Below are 25,389 nucleotides of genomic sequence, written 5' to 3' on the forward strand. Positions count from 1 at the left end.
TAATTTAATTGTCCCTTGTAAAGGCCAGTTCATGGTTTCTGCTGGTCCCAGAACGCGCTCAGTCAGGGGTATGCGTAGGGGAATACGTTCCACATATGTGCATTAGAAAAAACAATATCATCCTAATGACACTGTTTGCTGTATATGGGTGAACAACATTAAAAAATAGATGACGGTGTTTGCAGCTGACATATAACAAGAAGAGGAAGGTTGGTTGAATAAACAGTTAATAAAACAAGCTTCCATGCACAGTTGGCACATGGTTTGGACTTGGGCAGAAGACAAAATTTCATGTCACATGATCCAACATGCACCTTTGCAGATGTTGAGACCATGAATCAGCCTTAATTCTTTTCCAGTGTTTTCACTGACTCCTCAGAGGTACTACAGGATACTTTTAAAGGCACAGTTGAGTCCTTCAAAAGCCTTTTGAAAATGTGCCATATGAAGGATTTCTGTCTTAAGTCTTTGAAGAGTCTCATTAGTATGTTATTCATAAGCTATCAGAAGACAGACATTGCTGTTTCTTTTGTATCACTTGTCCATATTGCCACGTAGGACTTGAGGGCTGTTGTAAAACTCTCTGATGTCTGTGATGACAGATGGGGACAGAGCAAAGACCTGAAATGGAAATTTGGAACAGGTGGTCGTCTAACTCTCTTGTTGAGGGAGTATATCAATCTCTTAGAAATCCAATATGTCTGTATCATACAACACAATATTTTTGAACAGGTATATCTTCACTTTCCTACCTAACACCACCAACAATAAGTATTTATTATGTTAACACAATTTTATGAATGAAAGTAAACCTGGAACCAGTCATCCTGTGTCTGATGGGAAGGAGAGAAGGAGTTTATGGGTGCATAGCTTACATGTGATGAGGATGTCGTTGCTCTTAGGTTTGATTAATTTGGTACAATTCTCCGGACTCAAGGGTGATATTCATATGGCTACTAGTTCAGTGACATGAAATACATGCCAGCCTTTTTGTCGGCACATCGTGATGTGTCCCAGATGCTGTGCCACTGTCATTGTCAGTTTGCACATTAGAAAATGTGTAAATGCTGGAAATTAAAAAAAAAAAAAAAGAAATCTTAAAATATCACAAAACAAACTTCTACACTTAGCTGAGGTAGAGAAGTTGGTGTATCAATGAAGGCAAAATGTAGCGAGTGCAATTGAAACAGACAAATCATAATGTAAATGAATCATGTGACTTAAAGTCCACTGAAGAGTCTAAAAATAGCAGCAGCTCTGGGGAGACTGTTATGCTCCTTAGATTAATACATGAAACAAACTTAAAAGCCATTCTTCCATCATGTTTTCTGCATTGTTTTTCACCAATTTATGGTTTGACTGGTGCTCTTTTAATCACCTCATTTTGTTGCTCCCTCTTCTTCTGCAATGGTTTTTTAATGGCACCCAACTGGAGGATCTGTAGCTCCTAATATTTGCATAACAGTCGTGGTTGGAAATGTGCCTCAGTTAGCATTGTCTTTTTCTAAATGTCTTCAAATTTGGGTCAAATTTGTGCTACATTTGGATCGAGAGACACCTCAAGACACTTCAAACAGGACAAAACAATCATTTGTGCCCAACTCTCATTTTACCTCTTGATGTCCCAGGTTAGTCGCAATAAACCATTATCAGGGTGATAATTTATAGTTTGAGCCCAGCAATTAATCTAGATATTAATAATATGAAAACCAATTACTTTTAATGATACAAAATTATATATGGCTATATGTGTTATTGATAGATGTGTTCAATATCTTCTGTGAAACTATTCAGCTGAGGTATCTCCCCACAGTATCATGACTGAAACAGATTGATATTGCTGGATCTATTACACTATGGCTTATTCTACTACAACATGCTGTTTATGTATTCACCAGTGTCCTGATCCGAGCCTCAAATTCATTTAGGCTCCGAGCAAGTCTATTGCCAAGGACACCACACACGCAATTTATTCTGATCAAGCTCAGCAACACCATAATAGAATATTAACACTTGAAAATACATCCTTAGCTAATGCCCTGTGAGTCATTGATAGCATCCCGAGGTGAGTATGCACAGAAAAACAGGCCTTTGGATTTCTCATACATACTGGCCCTGATGACGCTCATGAAAAGGACAGTCATCTTTTGTTCTTGGGAGTATCACTCTATCACCTAATAGAATTCCCCAGCAGTCAATAAAATGGATGAATTATGCATGTCGGCCAGCAACAGGGAATTGACAGAGCATGTAAATCAACCCTCCTCCAAAGCCTTCAAGCCATCCGTCTCCTCTCCTCCTTGTCTTCTCGCCTTCATTTGAATATGATTGTGTATATTGCATTTACTTGTGTATGAAGGGAGAAGCATGGAATGGGGGAATTTGTTTGCAATCAGACCATTATTGTACTGCATTGTAACCCTCTCACACATATGTCTCGCATACGAACACACACACACACACACACACACACACACACACACACACACACACACACACATCAACTTATTCACTTTGTGGGCAAAAGAGAAGAAAATAAATGCACACATTTAGACTCATATAAATTCATAGGCAGACTTCATGGGAAGCCTTCATTTTAGTGAGCCACCATGGGAGCCCAACACAACTTGAAGAATTAATTAAAAGTAGCTTTTTACTCTGTCCGTACCAAAAATGTCTAAATCCAACTGCTAGTTTATAATCAGACCTCATTCTGAATAAAAACTCCAAACAACAAAACCATCATAGTGTTTTCTGCAGTTTTCTCCCCAGTTGATATTCCTTTAGTGTACAGTCTTTAATGATCAGTCTTCATGATATGTCCTAATGTCCTATTTAAAAAGAAGATGCTTAAATAAAAGAGTGATGATCTGAAAATTTACTGTTAGTATGAAGTTATAATCCATATGTTGATTTGGTGATTTTGGTGATACCTGTGGTTACTGCTGGAGCATCAGTTGTGTTTTAATACTGTTAATACAGGTTCCAGAGACACATCTATCAACCTTTGGTGACAGCAGACAGTGCCAGTCATAAGCTGTTTCAAAAATGGGGTTATATATGTGATTCATTGTTAAATTGGTGATTTACAACACTTTTTTTTTTTTTAGGAACTCAAACCACCAGCACTTACATAATGATTTGAAGATTTCAATAGCTCTGACAATGCAGCACGCACTCACAGAATAACTGATCCCGCTTCTCTTGAAAACACAGCATACAGCAGCATGGCTCGGCAACTGCCATGGCTATTTAAATTTTCATCGAAGCAAACAGCCCCTCAGATGCAGTGTTCCATAATTGTTTTAGGTGAAATCATGAAATGATACTCTGAACTTCTACCAACTTTCTACTCGACATCCTTTTTGGTGTAATTACATTGTTTACACCCACAGCCCTCAATTCACTGACTGATGTCATTGATTTTTTTAATTTGCAGTCTGTCTTCAGACCAATTTGAGGACATTCTGTTTCGCTCTGCTCTTTGCTTGTTGCTCTCAAACAGCGCAGTGAATGGCCAGTGCAATAATACTATGGGTAGAGCAACTGAACCTTTCAGCCTCTCAGAGAAGTCAGAGATAAAACCTATCAGTGTTAATGGCCTATGATTTTCACTTGCTCCTTTCTTCAGAGTGACTATTAATGAGGTTAATGGCAAATGGTCTGCCTTGTGCTGAACTCTCATCTCATCCTGCAACAGCCAATGATGGAGTTCTTAGTGGTGTTTCAGATGTCAGTGGAAAGCACTGTACACAATGGCTTCAGCCAAGCTTAGTTTTAAAGAGGAAAAATAGAGAATCATAGTTTCTTGTCATTTAAGTGTCAGAATGTGAGTCTGCCTCGCTATTCTTCCTCTATGAAACTTAGAATTTCATGCGAGGTGACAATTCAACTGTGTGTCATAGTTGTACTAGACTTCACTACACTGAAATATGTTGGTGGATAAAATAATATAAAAACCCTTAAAGAGTTAAGATCCATGTGAATATGAGTAGAAACTTCGACTGCACTGCTGCACTTTTCCCTCATTTGGAGAGGTTGGCATGTACAGGAGGTATCCAGCACATCACATTCTTTCCGATAAAGTTCTGCTTAGGAACTCAAATTTCTTCAACACTGGTGAAATGATAGATGGTAGCAGCAGTGGGTTAAGGTAATGGAGTAGTTTTTCTGGCATGTGTTTCTGAGAAAACAAGACAAGCAACATGGTTTTCTGGCAGAGGAGCATGAGAAGTCTCCTTTTATGGATGTCCCCCAGTCTCCAGCACATCTCACTGGCTCTCTTCAAAGCATGTTTGCTGTCATACCGTCTATTTTTATTTTATTTTTTGTGTTTATTTTCATGTAGGAATTGAGGATAAGAGGAATACATTGGCTACCGGCCATTGGCTTTATCTACTGTTAGTTGCATGATTTGTTTGTTCTAAAACAGCAGAACAAATACCAATAAATTCTACTCATGCACATACTGTATTTAAAACTGTGCAGCATCATAAGTTGAAATAGAACAGATAATATGGGGCTTTACTCACTGACAGCCTGGACCTGCACGTTGTCTCTCACAGCAAAAAACAACTCACCTGCAACTTCACTGTGGCTCTTCATTATGTTTTCATTATGTCCTATTTAAAGGTTTTATAATGCAGTGGAGTGCTGTACTCCTATAGACGTGACTCAGCATGGGGCACACTGAGTTCACATAGCTTCAAGTGAACCAGAGGGCCCACCAGAGCCACTTTTATATAAAGTATATTATGTAAGCTATGTGCTGCTGGCTTCATTGTAATATGCACTGATCAAATGATCGGTTTATTCTCGGAGGGATAAAGCATATAAAGTCAGGTATGCAAGAGTTGTTTTTGTTCCAGTTCTCCATTATAAGCCAGAGGAAAACAAAAATGTTTTCATGGCTGAGTCACTTAAGAAGCCCCTTCATATGCTGTTGGCACCAGGCTGTTTCTCACATTAATTTATATTTATTTATGTCTCTATTTCCTTAGCTGGTCTGGCCTCTTTCTTCCCTCCTTTGTCTCTCATATTTGTTTGCTCATATCTGAACAGAAATAGGTAAAAAGGGGGGGGGGGGGAGAGTTGTGTTTTGGAAGCAGGACAAATCATTCCAATCCGCCGTCTGCCCTCTGTGGCTGTAAAATGAAATCCCACTCCTTTCTGCACACCTTGAACACAATTCAAATTCATGGAACTGTTATGATTATGTTCTGGTCAAAAGGAGGAAGTTCAATTTGCGTTCACTTTATACCACAACACCTGGAACAGCGCAATACTTAGCATTCATGGTGCATGACGGTGCAGGGAGAGATGGGCTGAGATGGTGGACAGGTATGTGTATATATATGTATGTATGTATGTATGTATGTATTTTTATATATATATATATATATATATATATATATATATATATATATATATATATATATAAGGGAAAAAAGGAGTCGGGAAAATAAATGTAACCTGAAAAAAGAAAAATGAGTGAAAACAGAGGCAAAGAAAAGTTTAGAGATTGCCACTCTATCCATTAATAATGAATGGTCTTTTTTTGTTGTGACAGTTGTGATTCCACCTGCCTCCCCCTTGTGCTGCAGCGGGCACGACCCGTGCCCAACCACTGTCACAGCACTACTGATTGCTCTGTGACAGCGTATTGCACTGCCCACAGTTTCTCAGTGATATGCAGCTTCCCCTCGCCCAGGTGTACTGACCTTGCCACCAGTCTGTGTTACGGAAGGCTGAGTCACCGCTCACACATACCAAATGTGCCCCCCCCCCCTTCCCCAAAGCCCTTCTCTGAAGTCTCTGTGGCTGCCACTGCCTTCAAAGCTGAGTGGCAGAACAGGGGACAAATAGTGTCCGAGACCCCTGCATGTTGACAGGACATTGTCAACACCTTGTCTGGACTAGTAACACAATAGGGAAGGGCACAGGGAGGGGAATGTTATTGTTCTTAACAACATTTTGAAACTGATAAATGATGTTTTCAGGTTATGATAAGGAAATCTAGATCAGAAATTGTAGCTGAATATTACAACATCATACATACCACAACAGACAATGTGGAAAGTTGTAGCCTTTGGAAGTGGAATTAGTAAAAACATTGACACTAAACCTGTTTATGAAGAGCAAGGCCAATTAGCAGCATTGCACCTGCTCTGGGTGACACATTTACCCTCTAATCTTCCTATTGCTTGTACTGTCTGGGTGTGTGCATGTGTGCAACTGCTGTTTTGTAACAAGATAAAAAGTGACAGTGGAAATAGGGAGCTAATTTAACAGCTCTTTGTAGGTGAATACACATAATGCAGTTTTAATTAGCAGCGTCACCCACCAAGGGCCTGCAGCTAATATACAAGATGTCATATTGTTACAGCAGGCACCTCGTCCTAATTTAAATGACCACAAGTGGAGAGAGTTCCCTCACAATAGCGCAAGGTGTCTTCGAGCCAATTTACTTTGTCTCCCTCCTTCATGGTCTATAAACGGTAACACAGTCCTTCTTCACCAGAGCACTTTAGCTGCTGCACTTAGAGCTAAGATTGACTTGCTCTGGACAGAATGTGAAATTGCCTGGTGGTTTGATACGCGCCGTACGTTCCTCTTTCCAGTACAAGAGGAAGCTGTCAATGCTCTTTATGATGCATGCAGCACTAAAGGCCAAAGAATCTGAATAGTTGTCCTGGTGAGACTAACTGTAGGAAGAAGCCTCCCAGCAGAATCAGCCATAGTGTAGCAATCGATGTACAGCAAGATAATGTGGCATTTTCAGTAGTTCTGCAGTTTCAGAATCAAAAGAAAAGGCAGCAGCCTTCTTTATGTTACCCTTTTTTCACCTTGAAGACCCAGGAATACGGTTAGATTTGTGCAGTGTGATTTCTTTATTATCTACTGCTGTTATAAAGGACCCAATGTGCTGTTTAGTGTGCCTTTTGACTGACATAGAGACCTGGGGATAGATTGTATTTCCTGTCAGTCTGAACCGAGTCAACATGACTCTCTTTAGCTGGCTGGCCTGCGTTTAACAACAGGTGTCACGCTGCTCAGGTTTGTTAAAAACGGTTGAGCACTAGTTCACTGTAATTACAGGTTTGCAGAATTGATATGGCGTTACTACAGCAGTAGAAATTGGAGGCAACTTTGCACTGTCTCAAACAAATGCTCTTAATCTAGATAATCATTATCATTAAAATTTCTGACGCTCATAATAGAAGTGCAGTTAGAGAGATAGGTCATGTGTTTCCAATGACAACCATGCATTAGCCTGTCACAGCAGCCTGGTAAGTTATTATACACCAAACTCAGGCTTTTGTGTGAAATTTTTAATAGGGACAGTACTGCAGCCCATTACTAATGGTGCAAAAAAGTATAAACCTCTGTAAAACAGCACATCTGAAACTGCATTTAAATCCTGAAGTTGTCCATTTTCCAATTTTCCATATTCAAGCAGTGAGTCTAGGTAACCTAAAACTGCAACTGTTGAAACTGTTAAATGGTTTTGGCTGACACTCAAGTTAATAGTCTATTTTATCCCTACAGCATGAGTGAAACAGTGATGTCATTTTGGTGACAGCAGGTCGAGTGCCACTCGAATGCTCCACTCCAGCACAGACAGACAGGCAGATGGTCTCAAAGGCCAATGCTGCCAAAACCCAGAGCTAGTGAGGGAGAGAGAAAAAGCAGCTCATGTGGAAGCTGTAGCTAGTCAGCAGTTTGTTTAAAACTAAATCAGCCTGCAGCACAGGGTTGTTTTCTTCGGTGCACTCTATACCTCGGCATGTATCCTCACCCCTCTGTGCAAAAACCATTATGCACTGATCTTGCTCTCCTCAGCTGCATCTCGCTTTGCCGAGGCCCTCTTTGGATTTTTATCTTCTTCAGCCGACCCGCTGCTCCTTCTTTTCTCCCCACCTCTCTGTTTCTCTTTGTGAATGCAGAGTTCTCTCTTTAAGCTATTGATTTCTGTTTTCTTTCCTCTCAGCCTCTTCGTACTCCCATGCTCCACTTGCTTGTTGAATCAAGCCAGAGCTTGGCCGCAGACTGCTTCCCCATGGGCCTGTTGGGAAAATCAAAGTTGGGACTGTTTAAATGGTGGAGGGTCACTGGTTCAGAGAGAGGCTATACAAATAGATACGTGGTGATCAAGATAAGGTGTGAATGCTGTAGAATAATAAATATTTATGATTGCTCAGCCTGAGATACTTGTTGAAAAGCATGACCTGGTGGTTACACTTGTTATTAATTTTTCAGTAAGTCCTATCTCCTGCCACTCTGTGTTGCAGTGTGTAAATTATTATTTATTAATACACAAGTGAGTGAATAGTACTTTGAGCCTTTATGAGAAAAGGAAAACACTGTGTGAAAACTGGTTTTTGGTGTTTTCCATAACCTTATGATGAAGGAAATTTTGCTTCGGATATCACCCCTGATGATACCACATGATGAGAAACAGAGGTTCCTGACGTCAGAATCACTTGTCCTTGATGGTAGATTGCTGTATTGTTATTCTTTAGATGCATGTCACCGCAGTTAATTAAGAGCTGATGAAAGAAAATGAAAACATTTGTTAAGTCAATGTAACAACTGCGGTAATGACACTGTACACGCTACACGCCCCAGCTGCAGCTTCAACAAGACCAGCACAATAATGTGTAATCAAAGCTGATGCATGCTGAATAAAACATTATGGCATCTGTCCATCCACATCTATTCATGTAACTTATACAACTATTGATTATTTTCACTCTTTGAAAAGCATTAAATCCAACTACGAGAAGAATGATTAAAAATTGTGTTTTATTCCTATTTGGCTCTAGTTATATTATAGTTAGTTCTTTATCTATATCTAGGTATATATCTCAGAATCCAGACTGTTTATAAATCATGACTGTGAGAAGAATTGCAGATTACATTATTTTCAGGGAGGCTGACTTGGCTTTTAGTATGTTTTATTTATTCAGCGACTTGGTAAGAGGTGACAGAGCAAAAGAAAATAAAGATGAGATGTGGAGTCATCCTCAGGTCAGTAGGGGAACATGGAGCTCCAGAGGCTGCAACCTTTACCAAGCAGTTTAGCGGGAGAGGCAAGAGGGGAATGTGCTTCATGGAAATGGACTGTTATGTTATTTTTACATATTTAAAAAGTCGGGTTGGGAAAAAAAAGATATTGAGGCTTAAGTTCAGCTCTATTCAGATGCTGCTAAAAGGCCAGCAGCCTGAGGGCTCCTATATGTGATGCTGACAGTGTTACATGTAGCAAAGCCCCAAATAAAGGTCATTCGTGCTGTTTTGTAAAAGAAACCAGAGGGAAAGACCTCTTCATAGTCAGATGTAACTCATTTTCTTTCTACCTTTGTTTCTTTCTGAATCCAGTGAGGGTCATGTGGAGGTTCTGGGAGGAGGCAGTCTCCAGATCTCCAATCTCACAGAGGAGGATGCCGGCGTCTACACATGCATGGCGGACAATTCTAACCTCACCATTGAAGCTCAGGCGCAGCTCACAGTACAAGGTACCCTCATCAACACACATCATCTGCTTTGTGTTGCAGGTCCACAGGAACAAGCTAGGGTATGTTTTGTAAGCAGTTTACAGAGGGCACATAATCATAAGAGTACCAGAAGCCCATTTCAAGAACTAACTAACACACACGCACACACGCACGCACGCACACACGCACACACACACACACGGCTAAAATAAAACCTCAGATTGGAGATTAGTAAGGAGCAATACCATCCTTCTATCACTTAAAACTAATTTTCTGATTATGTTTGGAATTTCGCTTATTAAATACCCTGAGGACCCATAGCCCAGACCTGCAACAAAGCAACTGACGGATTAGTTTGAAATTAAATGAACAAGGTGTATTTCTTACATGCTGATTGTGTTTTGAAACTCCCTGTGGCTGTGATAACAGGCAGCCTTATTGAGATGTGCTGCACACCATGAAGGAACATAGAAGCTGTGTTCTTGGTGAGCAGTGTATTCAGCACTCGAGTACGCAGCATATGGGGCGTCTGTTTATAGCTGCTATTCCACATAACTCAATCCCACACAGGATGAACAGACTTGAGCTTCACATATTGCTGGCAGGGAAAAAATATAGACAAACATTAGAATTAGAAGAAGCTGAAAGAGTAGCTGGCAGAAGTTACCAGACGACATACTGACAAGACGCACAAGCAGCACACCACTGTGAAGGAAACGGTACCTCGTTGTGTGTCCAAATTCATTTAATCAGACTAATCACACTTGTTATTCAATATTAAGTGAATATTAGACGCAATATGTTTCGCTTTAGCAACGCCACACATTCTTGTTTCTATGTCTGTAATCCCATTGTCTTTAATTATAACTGCCTGTAATTTAAAAGAACACATGATTGGCAGTTTGTGGACTCATTCTTCATCTATTAGTAGGTCAGTTCTGTGAAGAAACTAGGCTTCTGATGCTGTTGTACGTGTCACTCAAAAAATTCAGTGCTAATGAGCAAATTTGAATTTTGGATTGGTATTGGGATTTGAGACTTTATTTTAGTATAAATTATCACACTCCCACATGAAACAGCTGCTAAATCACAAATGAATGCTGACTAATCTTCACTTTCAAAGTCCCACTTTGACAGTAGGAACCAAATTTGTTTAAGACTTGTCTGTATTAAATCCATAAATAAGTTCAGTACTTGTGTTGCAGTGCAAAATACAAAAATTTACAATTAAAGCATAAAAAAAAAATCTTAAACCCAACCAGACTGTATGATGTGACTGTTAGTAAAAGTCCATAGAAATCAATAGATTTCTAAGACATCTGTGGAAAAATTTGTGGAAAATACTGACATTCAGGACTTCAGGAAAGGTTATTATATTGCATCTTATTGTTTATTTTCATTATTTTTGGGAAGTAAAATTATTTAAAAATAATCTGTCTTCATTTGAGATGTGCTTGGCCTTGCTAAAGCTGTGAAACTGCAGATTTAAGTGTAGGAATTCAGTACAGTGAGTCACTTTACCTCTATTTTAAACTCAACCATTAAACTGGAATTGTTTGTGGAAGTGCACAATAACAATATACAAATGTACCTGGCAATTTCTTAGTCATTTCTCAAATAGTATTGATCCCTTTGAGTGATTTTAAGCAGAATCTAACTATTTCAGATATCTCATAGATATTCAAACAAAGTAAAGCGCTTCTGGTTTAAGTGAAATCATTGCATTAGATGCTTAATATATTACACACACAGACATACACAGTTGGTGAGAAAAATACACATGAACAGAACAGATGTCCCCTGTGTATTTGCATGCTTTTCCCAGGTGAATCAAGTAAACAGGATTTGGTGTGAAATAACTTGAGAATGGGGAAACACCCTGAGGCTCATTCTCGGGTTCAGTGCATTTCACACACACCCACATGACGCTATGACTCTGTACTTCTCTTCCCAAATCCCTTCATCTCTTCATCACCCCTCCACCACTCTTTCATCATTCCCCGTCGCTCTCTGTGATTAAAGGAGACAGTAATGGAAAATCGGATCAGGTCACAGGAGGACATCTGACTTCACTCGTTTTCAGTCTTCAAGCCTGTTCCCTGAATTCTCCCTGAAATCCTTCATGCCTCTGACCTGACCCCTGCCAGCCTCCCCCTCCAATGTGACGAGACTGCACAGGGTTGATCGGCACTCCTGAGATATTGTTGAAAGACATCAGTCATTATAACACAACAAAATAGTTTAATTAGTTCCCATGCTGTAGACTCATGGGCCTAATTGCGTTTGATTCATCCAGATTTATGAAGAAACCAGATTGTGGAATTGATTTGCTCCCTTGACAACAGAAGTGACACTTGAAAGGTCAATTGATTTCCCCCAAGAAGTAGTTATGCTGGTGAAAGACACTTATACTAATCAATGTGGTATGAATCTATACAAAACATTGTATATGACAGACTCCTTCTAAATCACCTCAGGGTGCCTTTTGATGCAGTAACAAGGAGAAATTGAGAGTTCATGGTCAGTAGTTTTTCATAAACACTGGATGAGTTCTGCGCAGGAAAAGGTGCAGAGAGCCAAGCAGGGATTTGATGTGGTAAAACACTGTTGGGTTTCGCCTGGAGATAGCTTGAGGGTTTGTGATGCAGCTGGTGCTTATCTGTGGAAAGAGAGATGCATGGGGCCTACAGCAGGTGTGTGCACATACACACAAACACTCAGCCACGCATACGATATGAGGCCACACCGGGTCACTTATGCACTCACTCTGTACACCTGTATGCGTTCAGTAAACAAATTTGTGTATTCACTTGTGCATGATTTTCAGGTTTGAATGTTACTCACGGCAATTAACTTAAGCCTACTTGGATTTATTCTTTATTTATCCTTTATTTTCAATCAGTGATCTTATACAAACTATTGTATCTTATTCCTCTCTGCCATACAGCTTTACTGTAAGCATAACATATTAATGAGGCACATTGTTGCACTGGATGACTTTTTTTTTTTTTTTAAACAATGAACACTGTAATAAATTTTGAGTCTTCCTAACATACACCTTCCTGCTGCAGTTAATAGCTTACTCACTGCGTCACCAAATCTATGGGTGAAAATGCACTATTTACTCCTGTTTGAGTAATGTTTGCAGGAAACTCAGTTTCAAGGTACCTGGAACTCTACTAATGAGAACCTTATCCCACTTAGTATGGGAGAGATGTATACTGCCCTGAGCCCTGGGAATTCACACTGACTCTGCACCTGCAGCACATTTAGAAGCAGAACTCCAACAAAGGTCAGGAGAGAAAAGTGACACTGTTGGTCTCATTCAGGAAAGTTCACCAGGGCAGAGCTTGGTAGCAAAGAACAATACATTGACTGGGCTCTGTATTATCAAATCAGTTAAAGGAGCTGTTTGTAAGTTTTGCTATTGCTACATAGCCACCGTTAGCATTAACAGCAGTTTTAACCGCAGTCTAGAAGAAAAGTTGTAAGTTCAGCATCAAACTTAATTAATTTCCTTGCCAATAGTTGTCTCCAGCAGTGGCGAGCAACCCTCTTGTTTTGCTTCTATTTCTTTCACTTATTTTCTTTTACTGAACTTAGCATGCTAAGCAGCTAGCCCCAGCCCGGTCAAACAATCAATCAAACTTTATTTGTATAGCACTTTTCATACAGGTTAGTGCAGTTCAAAGTGCTTCACAGATGACTGATAAGCTAAAAAGAGTAGGACAAAACAAGTAAGAAGCTGACAATGAGATTCAATAACATATATCGAAAAAGCTGTAATAACATTAGCAATTAGCAAAAAAAAAACATAAGAAAATTAATAATAAAAGAACAGATAAAATAGAATAAAGTACAATTTACAACATAACAATAAGTGAGAAAAATAAAGTGTCTAATAACTAAAAAAACATATTTAATGACGATGACAAGTTCCTGTAGCCTTTAATCTGCCCTGAAGAAGTGGCGTTGCTCAGAGGGCGTATTATAACCTCTTGTATTGTAAATGTAACGATTGCAAAAGCTCTTTCCAAGACTGGTGAGTAAACAGCTCTTAAAGCTAACATTGGCTATGTAGCAATATCAACACTTACAAATAGCTCCTTTAAGTGTTCTTTATTTTGGCTGCAAAGTGTATATCTATGGACAAAACAAGTGAACAAACAAGGCTATCTCTTTACAATGTGAAATAATGCACAAACAGCTTCAGAGGAGAATGACAGCAGCTGTCAGAAATAAGCAATAGGTATCCAAGAGCAGTGTGTTTAGTATATCTTATCATATTGCCAGTGACATAAAGAGGTTTAGAGTCTTTATTTCTGTAGATACAGCCACAGTCTGATGTTGTAGTGAAGCTTTTAATGGAAAACTTGTTCTTCTACTCCAGTAGATTTCCAGATATTTTTGAAGAATGTCAGAATCTAAACATTAGTGTACATAGTGATGCTTAGGTCACCTGTCCACTCACATCTACAGCACAGGGCTCTGCACAGCCAAACAGTTGTGTGTTGACTCACTTGCATGTGTTTGTGTGATTACTGTATGTTTTTGTGAGTGTGTGTTCTGTTCAGTGTGACTTTGCTGTGACATCTCACCCTCTGTTAGAGCTGGCAAGAGGAAAAATGGAGCCAGAGGAGACAGCAGCTTTTGATTATGGTCTTGCATGACTGGGCCACCACCCAGACCTGAACTCTGTATGTGTGTGTGTTTTGAAGACAGAAATAGTTTCTCCACAAACATATATGTTTCCAGTTTTATAGGGCTCCAAGTTAGTGGCCCTCATCTATCAAGGCCTCATGCTATCATGCCATCAACTTAATTGTTCGTTCCATGTGCTGCTCTCCCATGCAGGAAATCCCTGCCCCCTGTAAAAGTTTCATGTCTCTCCTATGGGCTGAAGACTCCAGATTTATAACCGCAGACAGAAGGAGGAGTCTTTTACCTTGTTACAGAAATGGGCCGAAATAGAAACAAAAAAAAAATCTTGAGTTATGCTACATTTCAGCTTAGACTTCCACCTTTTTCTTTATTCTTTTTGTAGCAAGAAACACTGTTTGACAAAATAAGCCACTGAATGTACATCGCATCTACATCAACATCAACAAAACAAACACAAAAAAATTGTTGCAGCTTAACAAAAGTAAAAACATGTGCAGCGTCTATTAACATATCAGTAGAAAATGCCGTAGAGGGATTTTTTCCTAAACTGTGCTCAAAGTATTTTTTCCAGCTCGTGACAGGAATAGTTTGCTGTAAATGACGCATGGAAGAATTGCGGCTTTTGTAAGATCTGGTGGATATTTTAGTCTGTTTTTACTTCGGCGCACCATCTTCCTGTGCTCCCTCCAGTGTCACAGTTATATTCTGGCTGAAATAACAAGAAACTTTCCATTTAGCTTTTAAAACGGCACTAATCTGATAAGGAGCAACACCCATAGTCACACACCTTTTCCTTTTTTCCATAGGGGGTTTATCTAAACCCGTGGGGCACGAGGTGTGCGGAGTTGTCTGTGTCTGGCTCCTGTCTACGCCTTCTCTTGTGCCTGTATTCATCTGTTGGGAATCAACAGCTTGCTATATATTTTAGTTAGATTCTTGTTTTGTTAGCGTTTTGTTAGCGTTTTCTTTTGCCAGAGCCACTATGTGAGTCTGTCCTATGTTGCTACTTCTCCTGAGGGGAAGCCACACCAGTTCGGTCCACCTCACCAGGAGGTGGCTGGAGCCTCTGAGAGGCGTCACTCAGCCTGTCTAACTGTAAAATTGAGATTCCCATTTCTCTGATCCTGAGAGGGAGGACATGGTCAAACACATCAGTCAGTCATTCATTGCCACATTGGTACTTGTGTTACTCCTCAGGAAATTTAGATTCTGGCAGTTTTTGACTTCCTGTTTGGTCTTAACACCTTCGTTGTCTAGAAGATCTTTAGGGACAAGTTGCACCCATATGTAGCTTCAAGTAAAAATGTATTTACCTATCTATCTATACTGAACTCTATAAATGTGAAGTGTTACTTTAACAGTATTCAAGATGAATGAATCTACCTCCACTCAAGCATTACTGAAATTAACTCACCAAAACCTAATCACATTTAAGACTTATTATCTGTAGGCCTGACTTACAACAGCATGATGTTAACATTTTTGGAAATAAACTAGCTTTCTTATAACAATTACTGTGACAATTCTGAAGTTTATTGGAATCATGAAGCCTGATTCTTTCAGGGATTCTTTATGATAAATGACTGAGTATTAATGTATTACAAAGCAGAATATAAATTATACAACACAAGTAAATGATCAAATTAGTTGTTTTTTGTTTGCCATGTTCTGAATACTCTTCCAATACAAAGTTAAGTAGCAACACTTTGTTTTAGAGAGTTGTTCTTGCTCTAAAATGAAGGCACGGCACAGAGAAAGTGCCTTTAACTCCTCTATGTGCCGTAACCAAACCATGAAGTCAGCTTTGTTTTAGCATTTCACTCTGCTTCCTCTCAATTCTAGTAATTTTAGAACCATCAGAGGGAGTCCACAAAAACATTAAAAGATTGAACTCTCCCTGTAAGAGGACATTATATTCTACTCGATGACTTGGAAAGCAAGCACAGAGCATCTTTCTTGTTTGTGTTGGCCAGGATTAAGAGTAAAGCTGTTATCTTTGCAAGAGCAGTATGGGTAATTAGTGCAGTCCAAGCTCCACTTGCCCTCAGAGTAAACCCTGACTGCCCAAGAGCTATTGTTTAACTTTATGAAGCTAACTGGACTCTGGCCAAGCTAGCAGAGTATTGACATGTTTTTCATATTTGAATCCTTGAACTTAAAATATCTTACATTGGGCCTAACAGATGCCTGCTGTAGCCTGAATGTTGGGGAGTAATAAGTTTGTTTATTTCATTCACCGCACTCAGTCAAAAATATGCCGACTGCAGCGGCTCCTTTCTTCAGGTTTTTGAATTTGATATTTGACCATTTTCAATAGATGGCCTTTCCCCCTCAGTATGTCTCTATTCACTTCACTTCTGGCTGCCAGTGGAGCTCTAAGTAAAGTAATCTGCCCAGAATCCCTTTAGGAATCCTATGAGGTTTTGTTTTAACAAGCTCACAGTGAGACACACACATGACCTTTTTGTGGCCCTCTTTTAACAGTTCACTGGAGTCGGTGTAAGTCTGCATTAAAGCTTCTTTTACTAAGCCACAGGCTAAAGAGATAAAACCAGCCCCAAAGAACTGGCATCGGAGTTCTTACAGCTATTCTCCCTCCTTTATATTTGCCCTGATGTTTTTTTTTCCTCCCTCTTTTGTGTATCTGCTCTTCCTTTGTTGGTTTTCCGTCTCATTATAGTTGTATTTCTGTTTCATTAGAGAGTGGTATTTATGTTCAAATATGAGTCAGTCCATTTACAGACATTCCAGCCGGTGGAGTTCAGCATCTGTGTGCCTGAGAGCTGTAGACTGTAGGAAAACAAGGACTTGGCGTCTTGTAACATCATCTATGTGTTTATGAAGGGACATATTTAGTCCTGGATCTTTGTCAGTTACTGGATCCAGAAAATCCAAATTTGTGTGACGGCTGAAACCAGGCCTTACAGCTGCTAAAGCATTGCAGAGTGTGATAGGCTTAGACACCTGCCAATCAAGCAAATACACCCCAGACATACCCTCTTTATCCTCTTAAAGGTACCATGTGGAATTTTTTATTACACACGAAAACAATCTTATTTCCATTTAGCAGTTAAGAATTTTGAATATTTTTTGGTCTGACAGACATTTTGAATGTTTCTGACTTTATAATATTTTACAGATAGTTTTTTACAAAACTTCATTACTTGTGGTCAAAAACATTACTGGTTTCTATAATGTCCTGATAATGACCCACTTATTTTTTAAAAAGAAATTGGATGCTTTCATAGTGACTTCAGTGCTGTTTGAGTTGACTGACAGGTGGCGTCCAGTAACACTTACAAAACTGCCCCCCAACATACTGTACATGCACGTATGCAGCACTTTTAAAGCAGGGTTGTGTTTCTACTGATGAACATTTTCAGCCAGTCACACTTTGAATTTAAGTTCTCTGTTGCCAGTAATCCTTCTCAGCATCCTTTTTCCAAATGTGACTAAGTTCACCTTTGCATATGCATGTATCATGCTGCAAACAGCCAATTAAGGAAGGTCATCAGGCATGTTGTTGCACTGAGAGTCGCCCCACTACACACACACATACACTCACACACGTACACACACTAACACACGTCACCCTCTGTTGAGTCCTGATAGCTTCCACCTTCCCCCAACATCACCCCCCCCAAGCTTTATTGGTACATTTAGGCGTTTCTACTCATTGCTCAGTCCAATAGGTTCCAAATGTCTGAACTCCATTTAGAGAAAATGGTGCATGTCTGCTCAGTTGGAGAGAGGAAGGGGGGAGGCTGAAGATGGAGAGATAGACAGGGAGTTATAGGAAGATTAAGAGTCAGGGGGAAAAAAACGGGAGACTGAGTGGTGAAACAGAGAGAGAGATAAAGAGAGCCACAGGGGTACCAGTCACCATCAAAACCTGTCACAGGCTAACCTCACTAGGGGGCTCTGCACATGCACGCGCACACACAAACACACACACACACACACACACACACATATATATACAGTATATATGTACATACACAGACACAAATGCTGACAGACAGACATTGCATATTGCAGGAATCAATGCAAATGCAGTGAATGTACACAGATTGAGACAGCATGGACAGAAACATATGGTCGCATACATAAGCAGTCACTTACACACACACACACACACACACTTGTGGTATGCAAACAAAATCCACCCATACGCATGTTGCCGGCAGGGAAGGAAGCAAACACAGTTATGTACAGCATATAGCACCGCTAATAATGGAAGGAAACAAGTATCCAGACACGTTTTCAAATTATTCATATCCACACATGGCTCAGCCAGCCATACACACACACATACACACCCACACACACCCACACACACCCACACCCACACACACACACACACACACACACACACACACACACACACACACACACACACACACACAGACAGACTCACTGGTGTCTTAATGGCGTGTCCCTGACACACCAAAGTAAAGCAAGGATTCCACCTACCTCTGCTACACTGCTACTAGAGGCAGATATCCAGGGGACACCACACTGCGAAACACATTATTCACAGCTCACACATCCCCCTGCAGGGAACATGAGTACACACACATAGATACACAGAGACATGTACACAAGCACACAAACACACACCGAGCAGGGCTTGAGCTGTTTTGACAATCATACAGTGATCCAGTCTACAAGCGTCACCATCCTCATTTCCATCCATGTCCCGTTCGTCCATATTCGCTGGTGTAGCTTGCAGAAATGTCTCGACACTCATTAAGCAATGTGAGGGAAGTAGTCTTTGACACTATTCAGATGTTCCATGTTTGACCAATTCTCTTACATTGTGTGGCTGGGAAACTGGAAGTCAAAGAAATAAAGCAAGATGTGAAACATGGACTTTTGTTTTAAATATGCCAAGTTTCATTATATCATTTTTATTTTGTAGCATCAAACCTGAAGGCAAAGCAGATATTCCTACACTGTTAAATATGTTTAAGTGGTGAAGTTTAGATAACTGTATTTTCAGCTTTAAGTGTTTAATTACTGTTATCTCCCAGAATGAACTTTGACAATCTGAGTGACATACTTGAATTTGGCATTTAAAAAGTTGAGCCCGTGAACTTATACATATAGCCAGCAAAGGCCACCTAATGAGAACAGTCAACAGTAGGTCATGTGTATGCCTTGCAGCCCAAAAGTGCATGATTCCTCAATAGCCACCACCAGCTAAAAGTATTCACTTACTGCACTTAATATTTTCAAAAGTATCTGCCATACAAGGTTGAAATGGTTTAGTTTATAGTTATACATGAGCACAACTGTTACTGCTGTCTGTTCAGGCTATTTTAAAAGATTGCATACACTCATAATTCCCCATAATTATCCCTGTGTACATGATTATCAAGCAGGACGTGTAAATTTCTTTTATGAAATTGTAAGGAAACATAAAATGATCATAATCCCACTATATTACAGTTCGCAATTGAAGCTTCAACTGTTAAAGACTAAAAACACTGCTTGAGGACACACACATGTTGCCCTTGGGGGTGCAGAGAAAGCATTTTGTGGGAGCGGCACTGTGTTGTCTCTCTGTGTGCGTCTTCTCCTGAGTTCCCGCCTCTCCTCCCAGCTTTTCTCCATGTGCTTTGTGTAGGGTAGGAAAACACCAAACAGATGGACAAAGTGCATTTCAAGGTCAGGAAAATACAAATGAATCATAGAGTCCAGTTTGTCCTGTAACTGCACTACTTCTTGGTGTAATGAGGCTGTTATTGTTTGAGAAATGTGTATACAATGGATTGTTCCTTTAACAGATTTAATTACAAACCTCTATAATTTGAGAGTCTTAATTCTCTAGCTGTTTTTAACTACATATCCCTACAGGATGAAGGCTAATCCGTGAACTAGAAATGTCATGTTAAAATAAATTAGCCACAGCAACATCAGGCACATGAGAAGGGCTTGAACTCAGAGCTTGTTATGCTGCTGAATAAAACCAGAAAAGGACCTCATCCACTCACTGCTACTAATATCCAATCAGCTCGTATGTATAGCCGCAAAATAGATGCTAATAACTAGCTATCAAAGAGCCCAGGAGGGTGATGGCAAAGCTTGACACGCAGTGACACACTAACAATACAGTCATTTTACAGTGGTCAGAGAGGTCGCTGCTTATCAGAGAAAGCACAGAGGCAGCAAAGGCACTTGTTCACAGAAACACCCACACACTGTACATACACACACACAGAGTCTCTCTCTCTCTCTCTCTTTCCCCCACAACATGTACAGTCCAATTATAGAGAGAGGACGAGGCCTGGGCCCTGTGCTCCCAGTGACCTTGTTCCAGGACAGATTGATGAGGCGCTGTATCGCCCCAGCAGATCAAATAACTCCTTTCTGGCCCTCATTACCAGGACGAAGGGAGATCTGCAAGTGCTTGGCTTTGCTAGTGTAGTGTAGCATGCTATGGCACTGTACTGATAGAAAAACAGCTGTTATTTTTCACCCATTCCAGAGGTTATTGAACCTTTTTATCAAATATTCCAAGTGTTGTCATCTGCTGAATAGGTCAGGCTTGTGTGAACATGTTGTTGGATGATACTGTTTGTTGTTCTTTCCACCACTTCTTAACTGGCAATTTGGCAGTTGACGAGGAGATAACAAATCATTTGGTCTTGTTCATTTCCTGGCAGAGACCAGAGCACTGGTCTTTGAAGTGCCTGGCTAGTTTTGACAAATTGGTTACTGAATTTCTTCAGGAAAAGATGACTCTTACACAATCTCTTTCCTATCATCTCGTATTTGCTCCTTTGCTTAAACTGTTAAGTCAGTCTCCCCAAACTCTGACAATCAATGCAATGCACTTTTTTTTTTTTTTTTTTAACTTCCTTTGACTCCTCTTTCTCATCTGTATTCCACAGTTCCTCCCCAGTTTGTCAAGCGGCCAGCCAACATTTATGCCCACGAGTCCATGGACATCGTTTTTGAGTGTGAGGTTTCAGGATCTCCAGCTCCCACTGTCAAATGGGTCAAGAATGGAGACGCTGTCATCCCCAGTGACTACTTCAAAATAGTTGTAAGTTCATTTGGCACTGAAGTTGTAGCTTTTTCATTTTCTGCACTGAAGACTTTGTACAATCTGCAGGATTTGCATGAACACTATCATAATAAAGGCTTTAAGATTGAAGGTTGAAATTGATATCAACTAACTTTTCTATTTCTTCCCCTTCCTGTTCTGTAGAAGGAGCACAACCTGCAGGTTCTCGGTCTAGTCAAGTCAGATGAGGGTTTCTACCAGTGCCTTGCGGAAAATGATGCCGGCAACATCCAGTCCAGCGCCCAGCTCATCATCTTGGATCACGGTACGCCACTCACCAGGACCACCTAGTAGTGTGCAAATCAGATGTCTTACCTAACTAGATAAAATCATTTTTTTTAAATGAGAAGATACTGCAGTGATTAAATAATCAATGTCAGGGACAACTCAGAAATTAACCATGTCTGATCAGTTTCTCAGGCAGACAAACACTTGGAAACGCAATGATCTGCTCTCAGCCATTTGAATATCAACTACAATCTTAACACAGCAGCTACACCTCTTACGAATCCCAGTCACGGGAGCGGGAGAAGTCGAATTCTAACAAAATGATCATTGTTTTATCTGCGTTAAGATGCCAATATGCTTGAATATTACAACCGAGTCTAGTAGCAGATACAACACCTGTAGCTCAGAAAATTCCAGTATCCTTTTTAGACAGAGCAATAAAAGACAAAACAATCTCTGCAAAAATACTCTTTCAACAAAGGCTTGTAAAACCTATGCTAGCTTGGTGAGAGGGTGGGTCCTCTGCTCTCTGTATAGTTTGCTTTATTTGTAAATGCCTCAATGGATTCTAGAGGCTGAGCACATCTGCGAAGGTGTGAGGAGAGAATGTGTAGTGAACAGTGAAATGAAACCACTGGGATCTTGTTAAACCTGAGGTGACTTAAAGGGAACAGAGGGATATCTGGGGCGAACGATGCTTGGTTTGTACACAGTCCATTCCACATCTATAGTTACAGAAATGTTGCGAGGACTTTAGGTTGCTCGACACAATGCTTGTGCTTTGATGCAGCATCCTCAGCCGTGCAAAGGCCTCCTTTCAGCAGGGAGCTTCACCTAAACATGAGCCCATTTGCTGGTAATGTGAGAGTGCCTGGGTAGCTGCAGCATCATCTCTCTTGTTGTACAATTCCCGTTAAAGCCAAAAGAGAGGTTTTGAATGCTAATTCCCAGAGTGGAGCTGCTGAGTGCTAAGAACAACAAAAGCAGACTCCAAGGATAGTGGTTAGACGCACCAAAACAAAGTGCCTGAAAATAGAAGCAAATGTGAAAATTGCAGGACTCGCAGTAGTTTTGTTTCATTACTTCTGACCATTGGAGAAAATGTAATATAACTTATATTTCAAATCATTTGTACAGTCATAATAATCATAATATAAAATCCACGGGCGACAAAACAAGAAAACAGCACAGGTAAAAAGAGGGACAATTCCACTGAAAAGCATAATGTGAATAAAAAAAACAAGGTGGAAAATGGAGGAATAACAAAACAGCAAGGGGAATGATGGCAAAACCTCATGTAGCCGAAATCAGGATTTTGTGGTTATTATTTAAATTACAATCTTCTACTTCATTGTTGACTCAGACTCTCCCAATTTGCTGAGGAAGATGGCAAAATTTAATCAAGCGTCAACTCCTCCTCACCCGAAGCAGGTGGCTAATGGATTAGCATTGCAGTGTCCAACTGGTGGCCCCCCAGCTGTGTCATCCCCTTTGACTGGAGGACATTAAGTCAGAAATAATGATGACCTGCAGCTCATTGTGTATTTGTGTTTGACACCATTGATGAGGGTTTTGCCACTTTACATGGCCCCAAGTCTTTTCTCTTTGTGTGTGTGTGTGTGTGTGTGTGTGTGTGTGTGTGTGTGTGTGTGTGTGTGTGTGTGTGTGTGTGTGTGTGTGTGTGTGTGTGTGTGTGTGTGTGTGCGTGCGTTGGAAGATAAATGGGATGAATTACTCAGAGAGCTGCCCTTGCACACGGAGTTCGCCCTAAGCGGAGCTTTGAAGAAATTAATCTCTGTTTAATCCATAAATATCACACAGAATCTTTTTCTTTCTTACTTTTCTGAGTGTGTACATCTGCCTTGGTCACGGTAATACTAATCCAAACACACTTACCAGCATAAAGTTTTCCATTTTCCTGTTTATTCATCAGTTTATTATCCACTCTCCAATCTGAGTCACAGATGGTGGATCTAGAAAAAAACTGAAGTCACAGTGACACTATTTATTCTTCCTGTACATTATGGATGTTTTATGCTTATATAGACACATCCACTACAGCACTCTCTACGAACGCTTGCTTCACCATGTCAAAGTAATTTCCCCTCTCAAGGTGCAATTTGCGACTACAAATGGTGAATCAATGAAGACACGTTTGAAATCAGCTATGGTTATTTTTGCTTTGTGTCTACGGCTCTGTGATGTGAGGTTGAAATGAATCTCTTTAACTCCTAGTAGAGCTTTATCTCCCTTCTTAGAGTCTCTATTCTTGTAGTATGGACACACACAACTCTGCAGCCATCTGCCACCGTTCTCACCACTTCCACTCACTTTCTCTCTCTGTGTCTTTCACAGCCACCTGCTCTCTGTGATAATCCAACACACTGGGCTTTGTGTTAATTGTGCTGACCTGAATATTCCCCCTATATGGCTACCCTCCCCTCCTCCTCACAGCTGGGCATCTTTGTCCACTTCACAAACACTCCTCCTGTTCTTTGCTTCCCCCAGTGGGTTTTACCTCAGTCAGGTATCCTGCTCACACCTGCCAGGCTTGGATGATCCTGAAACAGGGCCAAGAAAACACATTGTCTGTCTGTCAGCTGCCTTGCAGTTGGGGAGGGTAAGTCTGGGTCTTGCCACAGGGATAAAGTTGTCTTCACCCAACAGGGAAATCAATGGGGGTGAATTGCTTCGAAACACCCAGTGGCTGCAGGTTGCCTAATATTCATTAGTGGTCATAATCTTTGCATCTTGACACCGCCAGCTGTAGTTAAATGAGGCTCTGCTGGCGAGTCCCACTTGTAGGGGTCAGTTGTTAGCATGTGTACAGTATTTTGGCACTTATTACAGTGATAGGTGCTGTGTATCAATACACCTGGCTTTAAACTCTAGTAGTTAACAATGAGTTAGTATATTTCATATATACAACTGTGTAAATAGAATAAAAAAGCTTTTCCCTTTACTTTCATCAAACTTCATCTTGATCTAGTAATTTTTAAAACCTTGAAAGCTGAAAGGTTGAGAGGTTTTCGGGGGAGTGGAGGTCAAAAATAGGACCTCAGATTGCAGTCTCGAGCAATTTTCCTGGACATTCCACAGTCATGTGCAATATGGGTCAACTAGTTGCAAACAGATGTGGGTAAATAGGCACACAAATACCAAAAGTGGACCTCAAGGGGAACCTAATTATGCAGTGCAATGCAGGCCAAGTAAATGCCCCTGAATGTCTCTTGTAAAGCTGCCACATTCAGACTTGTTGTCTTCTGGGTGTTTGTGTAGTTGTGATTGAGTTTCTGTTGTAAGTCATTACATGTTGTCAGAGAGGAGGAAAGTGACGACTGAATTTGGTCTGACTTCTCCTAACAAAAGCTAAACAGATTCTCACAAATGATGAAGTACTCCACATGTGCTTGACAGTGTTACAACAGTGGGGATCAATAAAATAACCGCTCTAATCAGGAAATGTTCTCATTAACAAGTTTGATTCAACATCTGCTGAGGTTTTATCACACTCCCAGCAGACTGGCCCATCCTTTCCGCACCTAACTATAAATACAATCACTAATGGCTGTCATGATGATTCCCTGCCGGCAGTTTTGATTTGTGCTGTCCACATGTGCACCTGATTGTCACATTGACAGTGAGCGAGGTCAGTCAGCTGCAGATGGCATGTTATTTAAGGTATTTTTGTCACATGTCATCCGTAGACATTGTGCAGCAACAATTTGAGGCCTTTTCTAGGCACATGATTATGTGAACTGTTTATGCATGAAGGTAGTAGGAGGCAATTACAGCTTGGAGAGGAAATGGGTCACGTTTTTCAACTTTGAAGTTGTACACGCCTAGACAAAGCACTTGTTTATATGATTGTCATCTTCCCATATACTCTACAAAGACTGAGGTTTTGTTTGAAGTTTGATAAGGTGGCAC

At 40.4% G+C, this 25,389-nt stretch overlaps 1 protein-coding gene across 11 annotated transcripts in view; it reads left to right on the forward strand.

Moving 5' to 3' along the window:
• neo1a (neogenin 1a) overlaps positions 1-25,389 on the forward strand; it is a 155,789-nt gene that overhangs the window by 85,880 nt on the left and 44,520 nt on the right. For all 11 annotated transcript variants that reach the window (XM_071489231.1, XM_071489222.1, XM_071489221.1 and 8 more), the window contains exons 5-7: positions 9,382-9,518; positions 21,056-21,210; positions 21,376-21,496. In XM_071489231.1, coding sequence (XP_071345332.1) covers positions 9,382-9,518; positions 21,056-21,210; positions 21,376-21,496 — 413 coding nt within the window. The remainder of the gene's footprint in view (positions 1-9,381; positions 9,519-21,055; positions 21,211-21,375; positions 21,497-25,389) is intronic.

The sequence above is a fragment of the Trachinotus anak genome, unplaced genomic scaffold, assembly GCF_046630095.1.
Source record: "Trachinotus anak isolate AG129_WGS33_773 ecotype Australia unplaced genomic scaffold, CSIRO_AGI_Tana_v1 ptg000011l, whole genome shotgun sequence".
In the NCBI taxonomy this organism is placed as follows: Eukaryota; Metazoa; Chordata; class Actinopteri; order Carangiformes; family Carangidae; genus Trachinotus; species Trachinotus anak.